Source organism: Gopherus flavomarginatus, chromosome 12 (assembly GCF_025201925.1).
Source record: "Gopherus flavomarginatus isolate rGopFla2 chromosome 12, rGopFla2.mat.asm, whole genome shotgun sequence".
Taxonomy (NCBI): domain Eukaryota; kingdom Metazoa; phylum Chordata; order Testudines; family Testudinidae; genus Gopherus; species Gopherus flavomarginatus.
The window spans coordinates 36,540,260-36,557,613 of record NC_066628.1 but is presented as its reverse complement, the minus strand read 5'-3'; the positions used below and the strand labels follow the sequence as shown (position 1 = coordinate 36,557,613).

At 51.2% G+C, this 17,354-nt stretch overlaps 1 protein-coding gene across 2 annotated transcripts in view; it reads right to left on the bottom strand.

The window, feature by feature from the left end:
* The window catches only part of QRICH2 (glutamine rich 2), a 52,625-nt gene that overhangs the window by 12,432 nt on the left and 22,839 nt on the right, over nt 1-17,354 (bottom strand). The window contains exons 8-16 of one of the 2 annotated variants that reach the window (XM_050919235.1): nt 16,398-16,498; nt 14,570-14,684; nt 12,649-12,900; nt 9,965-10,087; nt 9,170-9,244; nt 8,167-8,331; nt 5,969-6,090; nt 3,240-3,305; nt 1,019-1,120 (exon numbers count right to left, since the gene is read on the bottom strand). In XM_050919235.1, the coding sequence (XP_050775192.1) occupies nt 1,019-1,120; nt 3,240-3,305; nt 5,969-6,090; nt 8,167-8,331; nt 9,170-9,244; nt 9,965-10,087; nt 12,649-12,900; nt 14,570-14,684; nt 16,398-16,498 (1,121 nt within the window). The remainder of the gene's footprint in view (nt 1-1,018; nt 1,121-3,239; nt 3,306-5,968; nt 6,091-8,166; nt 8,332-9,169; nt 9,245-9,964; nt 10,088-12,648; nt 12,901-14,569; nt 14,685-16,397; nt 16,499-17,354) is intronic. The other variant, XM_050919234.1, reaches the window with a different exon arrangement.

Here is a 17,354-nt window from a genome sequence, read left to right as displayed (position 1 = left end):
CTGCCACAGAAAAGAGTTTTGGGTTTCCCTGTTTGTGTGACGTGGGGCTGGGCATCACTCAGCCGCGCGTTTGGAGCTGTGCTCTTTCTGTCGACACAGCTGGAGGATTTACAAAGGTTTCATTGTGCAGGGCTGTGCGGCTGAGAGGAGAAAGGGTCAGTTAACTCCTTGCAAATGTCTGCAAGGCCAAAGTCTGCTGTCACTGACACCAGTGCAACCCCCAAGGAGATCAATGGGGTTGCTCCATGTAAGATCCTAGGGACATCCCCGTTCGATTCCTGACCAGGACTTTCGAACAACCAAAGCAGCGGTCCCTAGAGAACCCATCCTAGAGTTTACACTGAGCCCAGCCTGTGCTGGGGCAGGACCTTGGGAGTTCAATGACTGCTGTGCAGACACTTAGGTACTTCATCTCAATGCCTTCATTTACGGGGCAGTCCCGTAAACTGGGACATAACACACAGGTGTCCCTGAGAGCAGCACTAGCCCCTAGCCAATTCACAACAGCCTGGATAAATTCCCCTCCCCCTCTCGAGGACCTGGCAGGTGTAGGGATTCCAGCTCTGGGCGTCAGGAAGCACAGAGCGAAAGGAAGCAGCATTCACTTAACTAGCAAACCGCAGCAGTACAAAGCTTCAGTGCATCGAAACCCAGGGCAGGAGAGTGGCCATTCTCCCTAGGAGAAGGCAGGCAGCTCTCTGCTAGGAAGAGCAGGCCTGCAGTAGGGTGATGGGGAAAGGAGGTTGGGGGGAACCGTCCCCCCTCTGCTAATTCCAAGACAGCCGGAAATGGAAGGCAGGCCTGGGAAGGGCCCTGCCTGGCTGGCTGGTCCAAGCTGCAGTTGTTGCTCCAACCCGGTCAACGTCAGAAGCTTCTGCTAGCAGAGGAACCTCTGCGCTGCCACCACTCCCAGTGGAGATGGAGAGCTCTTCCCCCTCAACCCCCGTTCTCTGGTCCCCACCCACACGTGAAGCCTAACACTAGGAGTAAAGGCCCCTCCCTCTTGCATGCACCATACCTGCGGGTGTGCTGCCTGACTTGCTCCAGTTCGTAGACGGTGTAGGGCCGGATGGAGCGGTGGGATGGTAACCCCGGCACGGAGGGGATGGTCATGATGGTCCTGGCAAGTCAATAAGCAAAGGGGTCAGGGGAAGAAGAGGAGAAAATCCAAACATCCCTCGTTATTAAATCTACTGCCTGGCATGTCTGGGGTTTGCCACATGTCCCCGGAGAGAGATCTCAGCTCCTCATTTGTACATGGCACATGGTGCTGTAGCTGCCATCCAGCAGGGGGTGTACATGAAGCCTGGAGAACGAATCATGGATTGAATCGACCTCTCCCATTGTTGCTCCAGGGCCAGCGCTAGGAGAAGTTTACTGGACCTTAAAGCATGGATGGGGGTCAGCACCAGAGAGACTCTAATCCCTGCAGTAACATCTTCGTGCCCCTCTGGCAGCATAAAGGGGTCTGAAAGTGGGCAGAAATGGCCCCTGAGAAACTCTCTTGGGCAAGGGACCTCCCTGACCAGTGAAGAGCTGGGCTTGGGGCTCCATGCCAACCCTGGCACGGGGCGGGGTCAGGATCATGTTGGGGGCATGGCCAGAGTGCACTGCTTTCTCTACTTCCTGGGGACCATGGGAAAAAGAGCTATTCCCTACTTCCTGGGGACCATGGGAAAAAGAGCTTAAGTTAGAGCAGCCTAATGGCTGCTCTAAATTACACTGGGAGCTGGGCAGGACTGTGCAAGGCTCCAGAATGTGGGGAGTGCAAAAGGAATTTAAATTTATCTTTGCCCTCTGCCCCCTTCCTCACCTCATCACCCCTGGCCACAGCGCAGGAATGGAATAATTAATATCGGGCCAACTGCATCTGAATTTACACTCTGAAACCTGTCACTATTCTGGTGGCTGTCCTTGCTTTTCCACTTCAGTGTCAATCAGATTCTAGCATCTGATATGCCAGAGTTAAAGAGATTAAGGCTTTATCTCATTTGATCATGGCTCTTCCAAGTTTGTAGGCGCTATGAAGCTTTCGTTCCTAGCACAGGGGACTGGAGATAGCACCACACAGAGAGTTTCTCACAGCAAGGGTCAGGGGAGGATGAGCTCCTGAAAACGGTTACTTTATAATCCTCTCTTTGTAGCACTTTCTGTGGACAAAGCTCTGCACAGTCATTGATTTATTAGCCTCCTAAGAGGTCAGTAAAATATTACTATCCCCCATTTTACAGCCAAGAACATGGAGAGATTAAATGACTTGCCGAAGACCACATACAGAGTCAGTGGCAGAGCTGGATGGGACCCAGATTTTCCATTTTGTGTGAAATTCCACATGATGAAACATTTTTTTCTGTTCCAAAATTGGGGGGGGGGAGAGAGACTAGAAAACTCCTGCAAAACAAAATTCCATTTTTTGTTCTGATTTTGGGGGTTTAAACGTGTATCCCTTTGTAAGTTAAAATAAATTTCAAAACCAAAACATTCCCTTCTGAAACTGTCGCCATGGAATGCTCCAACTTCATTGGAACGCTTTGTATCAGGGGCTTTTTCAAACAGATTTTTTTTGTCAGCATCTACATGTTTCACTGTCCAAGAATTGGCATTTTCTGATGGAAAAATGTTCCCTTGGAAAATAGCCAACCAGCTCGACCAGTGGCAGTGCTGGGATGACAACACAGGAAGTCCTGGCTTCCAGCTGTATGCTCACACCATTGGAGCAAGGGTTTTACCCCTGGCACCTGAACCATCCCTTTTTGTCTCCTGTAACCCCACTGGTTTGATCTGGTAAGGTGGTTCCTGTGAGCTGTAGCCAATGAACCTAATTACTGCAGCGAGTCATGTTTGGGAGGGTTTCTGCACAATAAGGGTTAGAAACTTGCTTAAGATCCAATAGGAAGTTTGAGGGGCACCCCCAAAAAGCAGCTTCCGAACCCACATCGGGGACATGTCACCAGTGTTTGAATCACCATGCTAAGGCACACAGGGGCACAACACTGTGAAAACAGTGTACGTGGATGAGGGGGGAGGCATGTTGTTTCCCTCCCCAACATGGGGAAAATACATCACTGCCCCTCTTCCCGCACCCTATTTCTTTCTTCATGTCACTTAACCCATGCCGTTGAACTCAAGAGACCATGAGCAGCGGCTGCCCACCAGCCTCACCTGTAAAAGGCCGCAGCACTCTGGAAAGCCATGTTTATGCCAATAAAACATTTCAGGAAACACGGTCCAGTACTTACGGGCCAGGCACTACCATTTCCAGAGGTCTGTCGCAGGAAATGCAGTGGAAATGAGCCATCAGTCTTCTGTTGGGATGAAACCAGACATGGGAATCATTACAGGCTTGGGCCCAGGGCAAATAGTTTCTTTGGATCTGTACTAAGGGCAATAGGACTGAATAAGAAGTTACAGAGCCCCAAGCCTAGAGGACCACCGAGTAGCCACAGAGGGTGCTAAGAACGGTGACCTGGGACATGAAATATTTCTATAGCTCCACTGGGTGATCATATCAGCAATACGCTGGCCAGGGAACTAATTTTATTCAAGTAACTACGTCGGTATTTCTGTATTGGGGCAGACCCACAGCTAGTGTGAATGCGCACAGCTCCATTGACCTCAGTGGAACTACCTATACCAGCTGAGGATCTGGCCAATTCTATGTAATATATGATGATAATAATACTCGGAGTTACTCAGATGAAAGGAGCTATACTTGGCTTGTGAGCACTTTGGGGCAGGGACTCTCTTTGCGTTTTATTTGTACAGTGCCTAGCACCATGGGGTCCTGGGCCATGACTAGGGCTCTGAGGCGATACAGTAACACAAATAATAAACATCACGGGAAAAGTGACACATTCACTCCTTCCACATCCCCTGTGAGGTGGGCCAATGTCATTTTCCTCAGTGCACAGGTGGGGAAGTGACTTGCCCGAGGTCGCCTCGCAAATCCGAGGCAGGCTCAGCAGCCTTGACGCCAACTCCTCTGCACTAACCACTAGCTATCATTGCCAGCGTGATTAAGTTTTGTCATACACATAAACCTTGCACCCGTAACTGCTATGAAATCATTTTACACACCAGGCACTGGGTGTCACACATGTATCGATGGATATGAAATTTACACCCACGTTCACACTTATACACACTGGCCTTTTACACACTACACCCAGTCTGCAGTTCTATCAGCACTAAACACACCAGGAAAAAATTGCTTAAAAGCACATGTAACTTGGCATAGAACTGTGATGAAGGGGTGGAACCTGCACCCACATAAACCTTAGGAAACCCTATTAAAGCTCTTGGGAGAAGAGGGCACAAAACCGGGAACCAGATCTGCACCTGCAGACCCCAAACCCCAGAACAATCCTACTCCTAATCACTCGTATCATTAATAAAGCAAGGATGGGGTCATGAATCAGCCACCGGCATTACTGAAAACCTGTCCTGAGTTGACACGAAAGCGCAATCTCTCTTGCAGGGACTGCATGGCGGCTTTGAACCTGCCCATTTATGTAAAGATCACCCTACAGGCAAAACTGAAATCAACCACATAGGCACCCCTGCCTTCCCCCAAGAGGTTGCCTGATGCTGCGGGAAAACCTGACTCATCTCAGAGTTTGTTTGCTTTTATTTTCCACCCCTCCCAGTGGATCTGATGTTAGGTTCAATAAAAAATAACAGGTGGCCCATGGGAGAGAGCACACAAGTACATGTGTGAGCTTGGAAGTGGATTCTGGATGTCAGACCCTGTCTGTGTCTTACAGAACACGTGGGCCATACAAAACTGTTATTGTGTCATCTGGCTAACAGGGTGTGATAGGACCCGCCAGGTTTCATTTCTCTGGCAGCCCCTGCAGTGTGTGGGCCTGTGCCTAGGACGTACATGCTGAGCACAGGTGCCCTCTAGTGGCCCTACATAGGGGACAACTCACAACTGGTGGCAATTCACTGTGTTGGTAAAACTCATGGGAAAGTTTCACTTCACTTCTTTCATCCTAGGATAGCCAAGCAGTTTGTGAATGTGGACACCGCTGGAGGAGCAAACCCTTGTGAAGTTCTTAAGTAGATATGACACATGAGTAAACTGAGGCAGAAAGAGGCAGTAAGGGGCTTCCCCAGAAGACACAATGAATCTGGCCAGCGCTAGGAATAAAAGCCATGAGTCCCAATCTCCTGCTGTAATCACATACACCCCCCTGACATATTCCTCCAAATGGCTCTGTCTGAAGAGGCAGCGATCTCTCTTATATAAGGGCTTTGTACTGCTGCCCACCACCATAGTATCTGATGGCCTTCCACACAAAATCAGTAGCAACACCGAAGTCCCTAGTGCACTTCAAGAGCTACCAGCTCTTAGGTTTTGAGACAGGATTTTTCAAACCCGTGTAAGGGATTTAGATGCCTGTTCATTTCCAATCCCTTAGGCAGCTTTGAAAATTTCCATCTTCATTGTTAACAGCCTCCCTCTTCTGCAACTGAGCTTCTGCCTGCAACAGAACAGCAGCAGCAAAGAAGCTGGAAACACCTTTAGGTCAGGAAAGTTGCAATAGTATTTGAATAGGCGAGCACTAGAAAAATCCTAAAGCCAGGTCTGCGCACAATTTTTATACCACTATAGCTATGTTGTCTAGAAGGGTGATTTTTTTTTAACCAACTGTGTTATAGTACAAGCTCTAGTGTGGATACAGTTATACCAGGATAAATAAGAAGTTACAGAGCATTATTCCCCTTTCCGTATGGAGCAGCTGTACTGGTCTAAGCATATTTATACTGGTATAATTACATCCACACTAGGGGCTTGTAGTGCTTTAACTATCCTGGCATGGTTACAGTGGTACAACTTGTGTGTAGATAAGCCCCAAGAGAAGTCAACCTGACTGAGGTTATCCCAGGAAGAGAGAGAGAGACCAATCCCTCGGTGTAACGTGTTTCTCTAAAGCTGTAGCTGTCCATCTCTGGATGTGCTTACTTCCTAATTCCAGCAGCATCATCCGCTGCGTACTGCGGAGACCTCTCCTTCAGCTGTTTCCGGATGGCCTTCCAACGCTCTTCCAGCTGCTGTCTGAAGGGATCTAATTCCAGGCGGTCCAGCTGCAAGGCAATGCACAGTTTCTGAAAGCTGTGCGCATTTGTATGCATGTGTACAACTGGCTCACCAATGGGTTCAAAGGCAGTGAACACCCAGGAGAAGAGAGATGCTTTCTAAAGGGAGACATGGAGGTAGAAGCAGGAGCTGTGGGATGAAGCCGGCAAAGGAAATCAGAGGCTGTCCCATCTCACCCTGGGAAGTTTCCCCTGCTGTTCAGATTGGAACAGTCTCTCAAGAAAAGTAGTAGAAGCTCCATCACTTGGGTCATTTGGAATAAGATGGCAGGAAGATGTTAGGAAATGTATTGCAGAGAACAATCTGGGAGCGATCTAACAGTGAGTGGGGCCTTTCCATCTTTACCTCCTAAGGTTCCTAGACTCACTGAATGTCCACAGATCATCTCTAAGTGATGGGACAGCAGCAGGGCACCACTAGAACCACACAGGCAGCACATCAAACAAGGCGGGCAATTCTGCTCAGCCCACAGTCAGGTGGTGCCACAATTCAGGGCAACTCCACCTGTATTTCCACTCACTGGCCCAGCCAGGGCACCTGCTCTCTGGCTTCCAGCTCCCCAGCTGCTGCTTCTCCCGCCTCTCAGTCCCTTCTGACCAGGGTATTTCCAGATTGCACAGTTCCCTGCCTTCACTGTTTAGTTCCCAGCACAGACAGGTTGCCCCAGGGCACCCACTTGCTTTCTCTTCAGAGATGGTTTGGCTAACAGGTGTGATTGCTCCGGTTATGAGTACCATACAGCTCGTTCTATGCAAGTCTCTTTGATTCTTGAGGTAAAAAGCATTACAGAGAAAACATGTTACAAACAAAGAACCTCCACGCACACTAATAAGGCTACCAGACATCACTCCCACCCTAACATGGGCTCAGGCAGGAGCAGTCCTTCAAACCCCCACCAAGGGGCTGCCTTGTGATTTCAAGTTCATCACAGTTTTAGCTCAGAACAAGCACCCAGTATTATGGGGCCTCAGTAGGCCCAGTCCTTCCAACCCTCCCCCAATGACTGGGGCCCTCCGTGGACCAGGGTTCCTGTCCATTGGCTGGATCAGGAAGAAGGCCCTGAGCCAGTTTAAAATCAGGCTATTTACCCCAAATCCCTTTCTTTGTCTGTAGATCCCTGGAGTTTGAACTAGTACACATCAGCCTGTCCAGGGCGGTGGTTTCCCTGGGGGTGTTACAATCTGAGTGAATTTGCTTAATCACTCACTGCTGGTCTCCTATTTACCCTTCCCATGGAAATACACACAATCCCGCCACAACACACACACACAAAACTACATTTTTAATACGATGGACCCCAAAGGAAATAGCTTAATTCAGTGAAGTTCACTGAGGATATTGCGGGGAACTGTCATTCTGTCACAAGAGATACATTGGTCAGTGCTGGGGAATGCTGAGCCACGTGAAATAGGAAGAGAGGAAAACAAAAAGCCATGCCTGGTTTAGCACCAGCATGCTCAGCATTGTCACAGAATCCCTGCCCCAAGAAGGTCCTGGTTTAAGGGCTAAATGCATAGGCAGCAGGACACTTTGTGTCGCATCCCCTGCACCCTCTCTGAGGCCAGCAGCAGCTGGATGAGATCTGGTCCTGCATGGCAGGGGTCCCAGATCTGGCTTGGTGTGTGTTGCATGGCAATCTGTTCCCTGAGCACTTCTAGCATGCATGACAAAGTCCCCTTGCTCCTGGGCTCAGGTCTGGATCCATTACAGGAGGCAGAAGGAAATGAGAATTAAAAATAAAACACTGCTGGCCGGGTTCCCATGTACACCACGGCCCCTTTGCAGTGGGGTCTGGCAATGTGAAAGGCCTCGAGTGTAACCTTTGCTCACTTGAAGGCCCCAGAGTAACGTAAAGGGGCCCTAGGAAGAATAAGACCCAGGCCCTGCATGAAAACCCCAGCAGTTATAGCAGAGACAGTGTTTAGAGTGGACCAAGCTCCTCATCCCGTCCTACTATACACTGGGCCAAGTCCCTTCCCCCATTTGCCCTTCCTGTGGCTGGCAGCTGGCTAATGCACTGGGTGGGGCTGCGAGTCATGCAGAAGGCAGGTCTCCAGCTTTACCTTGGAGTCCATCTCCACCAAGATTTTGTCGAGCACTTTGTGCCAGTCCTGCTCCTGCCCGCTCATCTTGTTCACCAGATCCTGCATCATCTTATTCAGCTGCTCCGTGGTGGCATCAAACTGGCTGCGGCTGACTTTGCCAGCCAGTGCCATCTTGTCTGCTTTCTGGCCAGGGGGAGAAAGGAGAATGATGGGGAGGGGGCGGAGGGAGGAAGAACCTCAGCTTGATCTAGGACACAAGAGAAGCAGTCCACCCAGCATTCCCATTTCATAGGGCCCCATGTGAGCATACGGCTTCCCCTCTCTACTGCCCAGAAAGAAATGCCTTCCTCTCTTCACAATCAAGGCTCTGGTGCTCTGCGTAAGGGCTCCATCCTTCAACTCTATCCATTTTCTTTCTCCCCCCTCCCCTTTGCCCATTTAGATCAGGCCCCTCCTCATCAAAGCAGATGCTGCCACAGCATTTCAGATGGCTGGCCTGGGATGGCTCCTCACCGATACCCCAGGACAACTCTAGCATGGACCCTCCTCTTGTGTCCTCTGGTATAGGTCAGGAGTAGTTGCAATTGGAGCTGTGGGTATTCAGCACCTCTGAAAGCTCAAGGTGTCTCATACAGACACTGAGCAGCTGAGGCACCAAAATAAGGGGCCACGACTGACAATTCTGGCTTCTGTGTAGGTAATATAAGTGTAACAGTGTGCGCACGAGAGGGAGAGTCTCCTTAAAGTTGCATTTAGAGGATGTAAAATGCTAAGTAATCATGGTTAGCACTTTTCATCAGCAGATCTCACAGCCTCATTTAAAAGAGTTACAGAGAGGCGACGGGACTTGCCCACGTCCCACACAGAAGAGCCAGGAACAGATCCCAGCTCTCCAGCCTGGAATCCTAGCCAGGGGACCACCACCTCCCACTGACTAGAGAGCCTAAACGTACATCTCCTGTGCCTGTGAAAGAAACCACGTGTGTCCATCCCACCCAAGCGCTGCTGCACACCCCCTTACCACATCAATTTCTGTCTCCAGATGCTCCTTGTCTGCTTTCTCCTTTTCCAACTTCTCCAGTGACTGGAAGAGAAGCTTTACAGAACACAGAAGAGGCGGAGATGAAAACCGGTCAGAGAACGGGAAGACTGAGATTACTGTACAATCCTTGCCACCTCCCAGACCACCAGCAGCACCTGCACGTGCTCCCTGGTGGCCGGAGGCCTCTTGGGGCTCAGATAACTTGAGTCATCACTAAACACAACAGCAGGGTGGTGAAGGGGACATCTGGGCCTAGTCAGTGTAAGAACCTTCAGACAGGAGAGCTGTCCATGTGATATTCCCTGTCTGCCCTTTGATCCCCTCTCCACGTCTCCTTGCTCTCAAGAGGGCGCTCATCTAGCAGAGACTCACTGTGCGTCAGGCCCCTCATGTTTTAATGCCTGTGGTGGGCGTTATATTTCTGGGGTCAGTCTCTGATGACAGCCTCAGCAAATCCCTGGTGTATCATAACAGGCAACTCAGTGGCATGACTCAGTCCCCTGCAGTACTTGATGTTGGATTAGGAGAGAGCGGCTCCGGGGCTAACACCTACCTATCCTCTGTGCTATGTAGAGCCCCAGACGTGTTCGGTTCTCCCAGGGCAGGAGAGAGGATCCTTTGTCTCCTCTGCCCGTCCCTTTGTTTTCCTTGCTAACGAACGTCCATGATGAGGATGTACAGTGCTAGGAGCATCCCTGATTACAAAGCAACCTAAACCCTTGGTGAGTACAGGCAGCACCTTATCCTCTAGCCAGGCCCCCTGCTGTCACTTACAGCAATATCTTTCTGCTTCTGCCGATGGTCTTCTATGAGGTTCCCTGTGGTGGCATTGAGATTCTCACAGTCTCCTTGCACCTGGAGGATGGTGTTTTGGATGCGACTCAGCAGCTCTTCATCCTGATTCAAAGGCAATGGAGGGGAAAGTGAAGCTCTGTAGCAGATAATTACTGACAGACACAAAGCCTTCAAACCACAGAGCAGGCCCTGGCATGGGCAAGAGGTACGACGCCTCATCCCTCCCTTGGAGGGCTCTCCGCTACAGCTGGGCCCAGCCAGTGCTTGTTTTCACTTCTGAGGCTGCCAGCCGTGGATGTGCTTTTGGTGACATGGATGCCTGCTCACTTGCACATGGAGATCTGGATCGACCACATGTGTCACACAGGCCACACTTACATGGCATCCATGGGAAAGATTTTCAGCCACTATTAGTCAATTCAAATGAGTGACCTCAAGGTGACAGGCTCCATAGACAACTCTTCACCAATCCCCAGTCCCCCCTGGGCAGAATGATATATGGGGTATCCGGGACACATCCCTTCCTGCTGGACACAGTCCAGATAAAAAGTGGTTCCCTGTGGCAGTCGAGGGCCTAGAGTTCTGTGCCAGCACCCACAGGTTGTACTGGAACTGGCTAAGTATGCATCTGTTTGAGCCCCTGAGCCTTCCTTTTAGGAGTGATATTTACAACATGCCTAGCGCTGGCTATTGTTTTTGCAGACTCTGCTTCCAAAAGAGGGTGCATACTCCAGACATGCAAAGCCAGCACTTGTGTGTGCACTATCGCTGCTCACCCTTATCTCAGATCGGTTTGTGCAAAACGAGCCTGTGCCCACTTTTGCAGACACAATCAGCTACTGTGACTTTTAACGTGAAAGAGAAGCTGCAGCTGAATATCTGAGCCTAGGAATCATTCCAGCATCTCCTGGGACCCACACGGCTCAGCGAAGGTGCCGCCATACCCTGCCATTCGGATCAGCTAGAAAATGACTGCTGAAACACCACCAGAAACTGTTCATCTCCCAAAACATTTTCCATACGTTGAGCAAGTAAGACTCACAACCCCCACCCCCAAGAAGTATTTTTGTTCACATTCCACCAATCAGGAAACTAAGGCATGGAGAGGTTCTGTGCCAGAAGTGATAGGAAGAGAACTTAGGAGTCCTGGCCCCAATCTCAGGCATAGATCTCTAGATAGATCATAACATTGCATCAGTTCATCATAATGGGGCTCTGACACAGTGAAGAATGTAACAGTCTAAGTGTCATAAAGCCACTATGTTGTCTCACACAGGAGATCAAAAAAAACACCAAGAGTGGCAGGAACGTAACTGTGCCGCCTACATCCACACAAAGACTGGGCTGGCCACGTTCTCCTCTCTAATCTCAGGTTCATCTTTTAATGGCAGATGTTCTGTGAGATTTACTTGATGCCACACAGGGTCACATGGAGCCCAGTTCCCCATTCAGTCACGAACTAGGGTCTTCTTCCAGCTCTGCTCTGGACAAGTGCTGATCTGAACTGCATCAAGCCAGAGACGGGATATTCCCTTTATGACATGGGTGCACAGATGGAAGGGGCGGGAGAGAGGCGGGCTGGACTGCCTGGCTTGCAAGTTGCACATAGAACTGATAGTGCAATGTGTGTCTGAGGGCAGGGTGGGAACCTGCGCAAAGCTAGAGCTACAGACTGCAGAGCAAATGGATGAATGGAACCTTGTGATCTGCACTGGACTCAAACTGCTACCCCAAAATCCCTGTTCAAATCCCTGCCTCCTCTTCTTCTCCGTCGTTTTGGCGAAGCTGAGTGCTACCAGAAGAGAGTGACTACGTTGCCCTCAGCCTGGCACAGGACAGCAGGTAACGAGCAAGCTGCATTACACATAGAGCTCTGGTGATCATAACTTGCAGCACACTCTGCTAATCTGGTATTGGAATCCCACACACACCTCTGCCAAAGCACCTCAGCTCCAACCTGCAGCACCCCCTGCTATGCCTGCCCTGAGGGCATACTGTTCACACAGCTCTGGCAATGCACCCAAGCCCTGACCTGCACCCCCACCTACAGCAGTCTGCCAATGTGCCTCGGTCCTGGCCTCCACCACCCCTGCTATTCCAGTTTGCAGCTTCTCTAGAGCAGAAACCACGAGCCATGTGGAATGCTGAGATGGCTTTGTAGGGCTGGGCATGAGCCCACTAGGCAGTGGGAAGACACACAAAACTCACTCTGATATGTGACCCCTAAAACCAGGTTTGAGACCAGGCCTCGAGATGAGAAGTCAGGGCACCCACCTCCCAGGCCAGCCAGCAGGTGTAAACCAAGGCTAAAAGAGGAGCCAGAACAACAATGGGCTTCCCAGGGAGCCGGCAGTGATCTGCTCCTGTGTGGTGCGCAGCGCAGAGGGGCTGAATTGGTCACAGTCACATGACTCCCGTGTGCAGCTCTTCCCGTGGGCTCTGCATTAGGTGCAATCAGCATGCCCTAGGCTGCCGCCTGCTGCTCTGACTCACTGCTGCACTGGGCTGTGGACCCAGATCCAAAGGATCCAGTCTGAACCATCTCCTCACAGGGCCACTGAAATCCTCTATCCCTCACTCCCCCCAGGTACTGCATTACGGTCACAGCTTCGGCCTGGAAGTCTGGACAATAAAGCAGAGTGTTTCCCTTTGGCTGGCCTTACCTGGCTCCTCAGCTGCGGCCTCTTTGCTGGCTTGCTTTCCGTGTGCCTTGTCATGAAGCTGCTAATTAAATCCTGCAGCTGTTCATAGCGTTTGAACAGCTGGCTAACCTGCTCGCTGACGTCTAGGCTGCAGGCTGGGCACGTGCCATTCGGCGCTGCCTCCCCAGGCTCCGGGCTAGTGGGCATGCTCATGGATAGCAAGGTGGAGGAGGAGGTCATCATGGTCTCTATGATAGATCTAAGCTTGTCTAACTGTAGGCAGGGGAGAGAAGGAGTTGGGTTTGAAACAGGCAGTGCTCAGCAGAATTTCTCTGCTTGCTAAGGCACCTGAGCAACGGGTGCTGTGCTCTATCAGCGAGGTGTCTCCAGCACCCCATTGCTGCTGGCCAGCAGGGATATTAGCAATGCCCGAGGCAATACATTCTGGCCAAGACTCCAAGGATCGGCCCATGGATGGATGGGCCCTAGGTTCTTCTCCAGTTAGCAGCTGCTGAAGCAGTGCTCCCCCTAGAGGCTAACCCTAACTGCCTTGGAGTCTATCACTAAGGTCCCTGTCTTGGGCCAGTCGGCACGGAGTGGAGTTCTAGAAGTATTGCAGAAGATGTACTGGCTGGTACCTGAGCAAAGCATCTTATTGCTACCAGACCAAGGAGCGGGTCTGGCTCAACTGCATAAGGCAGCCCACTGAACTGCCACCAGGACAAGCTAAGGAACAGTTGTCTCTCTACCCTGCTTCCCCTCAGATAGCAGAGCAAAGCTTTAGCCTACAGCAAGCTTTAACAAACCCTGCTGCATTCCTGTGGATAAGCACCTCCTTGGGGCACTACTCAGGGTTGTCATCTCCTACACCAGGGGTGAGCAAACTTTTTGGCCCAAAGGCCACATCTGGGAATAGAATTTATATGGCAGGCTATGAATGCTCACAGAATTGGGGCTGGGTTGCAGGAGGGGGTGAGGGCTCTGGCTGGGGGTGCAGGCTCCGGGATGGGGCCAGTAAAGAGGAGTTCAGGGTGCAGGAGGGGGCTCTGGGCTGGGGTGGAGGGAGTGGGGTGTGGGTGTGTGTGTGAGGGCTCTATCTGGGGGTGAGGCATTTGGGGGGTAGGAGAAAGCTCCCGGCTGGGATCAAGGGGTTCGGAGGGCAGGAGGGTGACCAGGGTTGGGGCAGGGGGTTGGGGTGTGGGGAGAGGATCGGGGGGCAGGTTCTGGGTGGTGCTTATCTCAAGCGGCTCCTGGAAGCAGCGGCATGTCCCTTCTCCATCTCCTAAGCGGAGGTGCGGTCAGGCAGTTCCGCACGCTACCTCATCCGCAGGCACCGCCCCTGCAGTTCCCATTGGCTGTGGTTCCTGGCCAATGGGAGCTGTGGGGATAGTGCTTGGAGTGGGGGCAGTATGCAGAGCAGAGCCCCCTGGCTTCCCCTATGTGTAGGAGCCAGAGAGGGGACATGCCGCTGCTTCCAAGAGCCGCATGGAGCGGCCCCCGACCCTGCTCCCCAACTGGAGTGCCGGAGATCCCACTCCCCAGCAGGAGTTCGAGGGCCGGATGAAAATGGCCGGAGGGCTGTATCTGGCCCACGGGCCATAGTTTGCCCACCCTGTCCTACACCAATGAAAAACGTTTCCCCGGCTCTGGAGGGAGCTCAAATGCCCCTTCCTTCCCCTGCAGGATCCAGGGAGGGAAGCAGCAGTTAGTGAGGCAAGAGGCCCTTTGGAGCCCAGCTAAGAGCTTTGACCCACTCCACAAGACTAGGGCGCTGGCTTCAAGAGGAGGAAATTTCTAGACCTTTGTACTGAGCAACTGTCCAACACCACAGGGAAACTGGGCAAGCAGAGATACCCAGAATTACCACTGCGCCAACACCAAAGGGCAGCTATTTCACAGCAAGCCAGTGAGCAGCCCGTCCTCTCGCCTCAATCCACCTGACCTGTTCCTGCAGGTAGAGGGCTGTGTCAGTGACCGACTGTTCCAACTTGGCTTTGCCGTGATCCTGCTGCTCCCTCAGCTCCTGCAGCTCTTTCTCTATGTCATGTACTGTCGATCTGGATCACAGAGCCAACAACAGAATGGGTCATTTGCTGAGCAGAGGTGCTGCCATGGGGCTTGGAGCACGGAGACAGGGACCAGCACCCAACACGGGCAGATGCTAACCCTCCGCTGTGCCAAATGCAGCTCCCCTGAAGTCAGCTTGTTTACCCTAGGGCCGAATTTGGCCCCGACACAGTTGCTGGGAGGTAACTCTGTGATTTAGATACTATCACACCACACAGCAACACACAGTCCATACAAGGAATGCAGCCGTTCTTACGGCTCTGTCCAGCTTCTTTGATGTGGGTGAGATGGGAACGTAGAGCCAGCCTGAGACACATGCAAAGACCAGCTGCAGGGGTCCCTCTGCTTTGAGGAGAGGTGAGGAGTGAGGTCTTGCACTGTTAGACTCTCTTCCCCTTCCCAGCATTCTGCTAGGAACGCCTCCCCTCCAGCATAATGGCTCAGCATTTCCCCCCGCCCCCCCCGTCCTCTTGAAAGATGAGATGGTGAACAACAATCCACTCCCCAAAGCAGCTGGATCTTGACATTCCCTGCCACCCAGTAATGGCAAACCCCTTCCCCCTAGGGTGACCAGGCAGCAAGTGTGAAAAATCGGGACAGGTGGTGGGGAGTAATAGGAGCCTGTATAAGAAAAAGACCCTAAAATCGGGACTGTCCCTATAAAATCGAGACATCTGGTCACCCTACTTCCCTGGGTGCCAAAACCCTCTCACAACCGCTTAGCAAGGTACCTCCCTGCCCTGCCCTGCCCAATGTCCCACGCCTAGGTGTGCTATTCAGGTTATAGATGTTGGCCTGGCACAGAGCCCTGCAAAACCTAGAATCAGGGCCTGGAGCGCTTCAGTTACTACTTCTACTTCTATGCTTTAAAGCAAGCCCAGCTGTGTATACGTAGATTTAACACAATCCATGCCTCTGATCGGTCCAGGAGGGATACATGGCTGCTCTCTGCAGTATATTAATCAAGTGGAACCATGGCTACCCTGCAGGTAGTTCTGTTCTACGAACCATGGCATATGGGTCACCTGTTATAAAACAGTTCTACATGCACCAAAACCCTTTGGGAGGCTGGGAATGAGCCTAGCTCATTTTCAAGCCAGCCTTAGTGGGATGTGGGCTAGTTAGCATGGATGAGCCCTACAGGTTATGCAGTTCATAAGTCCTCCAGAACGTGTACCAGATGCTACAGCTCAGCCCCATCCCGGGGAATGGACTAGGGACAGCAGTCTTGGTCATGATGAACTACTTGGGATCATGAGTAGTTAACTGTAGTTCAGTTCTGAATCAACTCAGGTCTGAACCTGGTGAGACAGAACTAGATATCACAGCTCAGGTCTACATGAGGGATTCGGATCAGAAACTGTAGATTGTATGAAACAATAACAAACGAGGCACTGGAATCCAGCTCTATAGCATAGGTACGAATCCTCTGGAGTCTGGATCAGCATTAGAGTCCAGCTTTATTATAGCATCATAGAATATCAGGGTTGGAAGAGACCTCAGGAGGTCATCGAGTCCAACCCCCTACTCAAAGCAGGACCAACACCAACTAAATAATGTAACCTGTCTGATAACAGGCCCCTGTCTTATCAGAGGCCAGCTCTACAGCTCGTGTGAATCCTGTGGGACCGAGGCTTGTTGTTGGAGCCTGTTGCATTAGCAGCAGGATGCACACATCCACAGCTCTCCTCTCCTCTTTTTACCTGAGGTAACCTAACTGCAGATTAATCTGACTGGATCCCTTCACTTTCTGATCTGCTTCTGTTTCCACCTCTGCTTCAAGGACATTCTGCAGCTTCCTTACCTAGAACCATGAAGAGTCAGGACTTCAGGCACACATCTGCCTGCAAGGACTTCCCTCAAAATGGCTGAATAACTCCCCACCCCCCGGCCCCAGACGTGTGCTGGGTTCAAATACGACTAAATGCAGCCCTGATGTAAGCAGATGACACTCTAATTATTTCAAAGGATTTGCATCCACTCAGACCTGAATTTAGTTCAGTATATTAAGCACAAAAATGTGATACACACACACACACACACACACACACACTGGGGATCTTGGACTAACCTATTCAGTAGCTAGGAATCTGCACACTGTCCCACTCACCCAGCTGTCCTCTTGCTTCCAAACTGCCCTGAACACAGAAAGCAACAGGGCAGTCTAGTGTACATCGTGATGGAAAATGATCCTTGGCAAGACATAGAGCAGAGGTGGGCTTGAGTAGGACTGCTGAAGAATCTGGGGGCTAGGTGGGGAGGAAGCCTGGAGCAACCTGTTCTGAGGGACACAAGGGCCAATCTCCCACACACACACCCCTTCCCAAGGGTTTCTTCCCCACCTCATACTGATCTTATTATTGTTCTTAATATTCTGAGCGTGCCAAGAAGCCGATGAGTTCAGGGAACCATTGTGCTGGGCACTTTACTAAGACACCATAAGAGAGTCTCTGCCCTTAAGAGCTCACAGTCTAAATAGACAAGGCAGACAAAGGTGTGTGGGAATCAAGCCCTAAGTGACTTGCTTAAGGTCATTGAGGCAGTCTGTGGCAGAGTTTGAAATTGAACCCAAAAGTCTCCAAAGTGTCAGTTCAGAGCCTTAACCACACTACCAAACAAGAGGGATGTTCTCCACTAGTGCCAATACCGCAACTCCACAG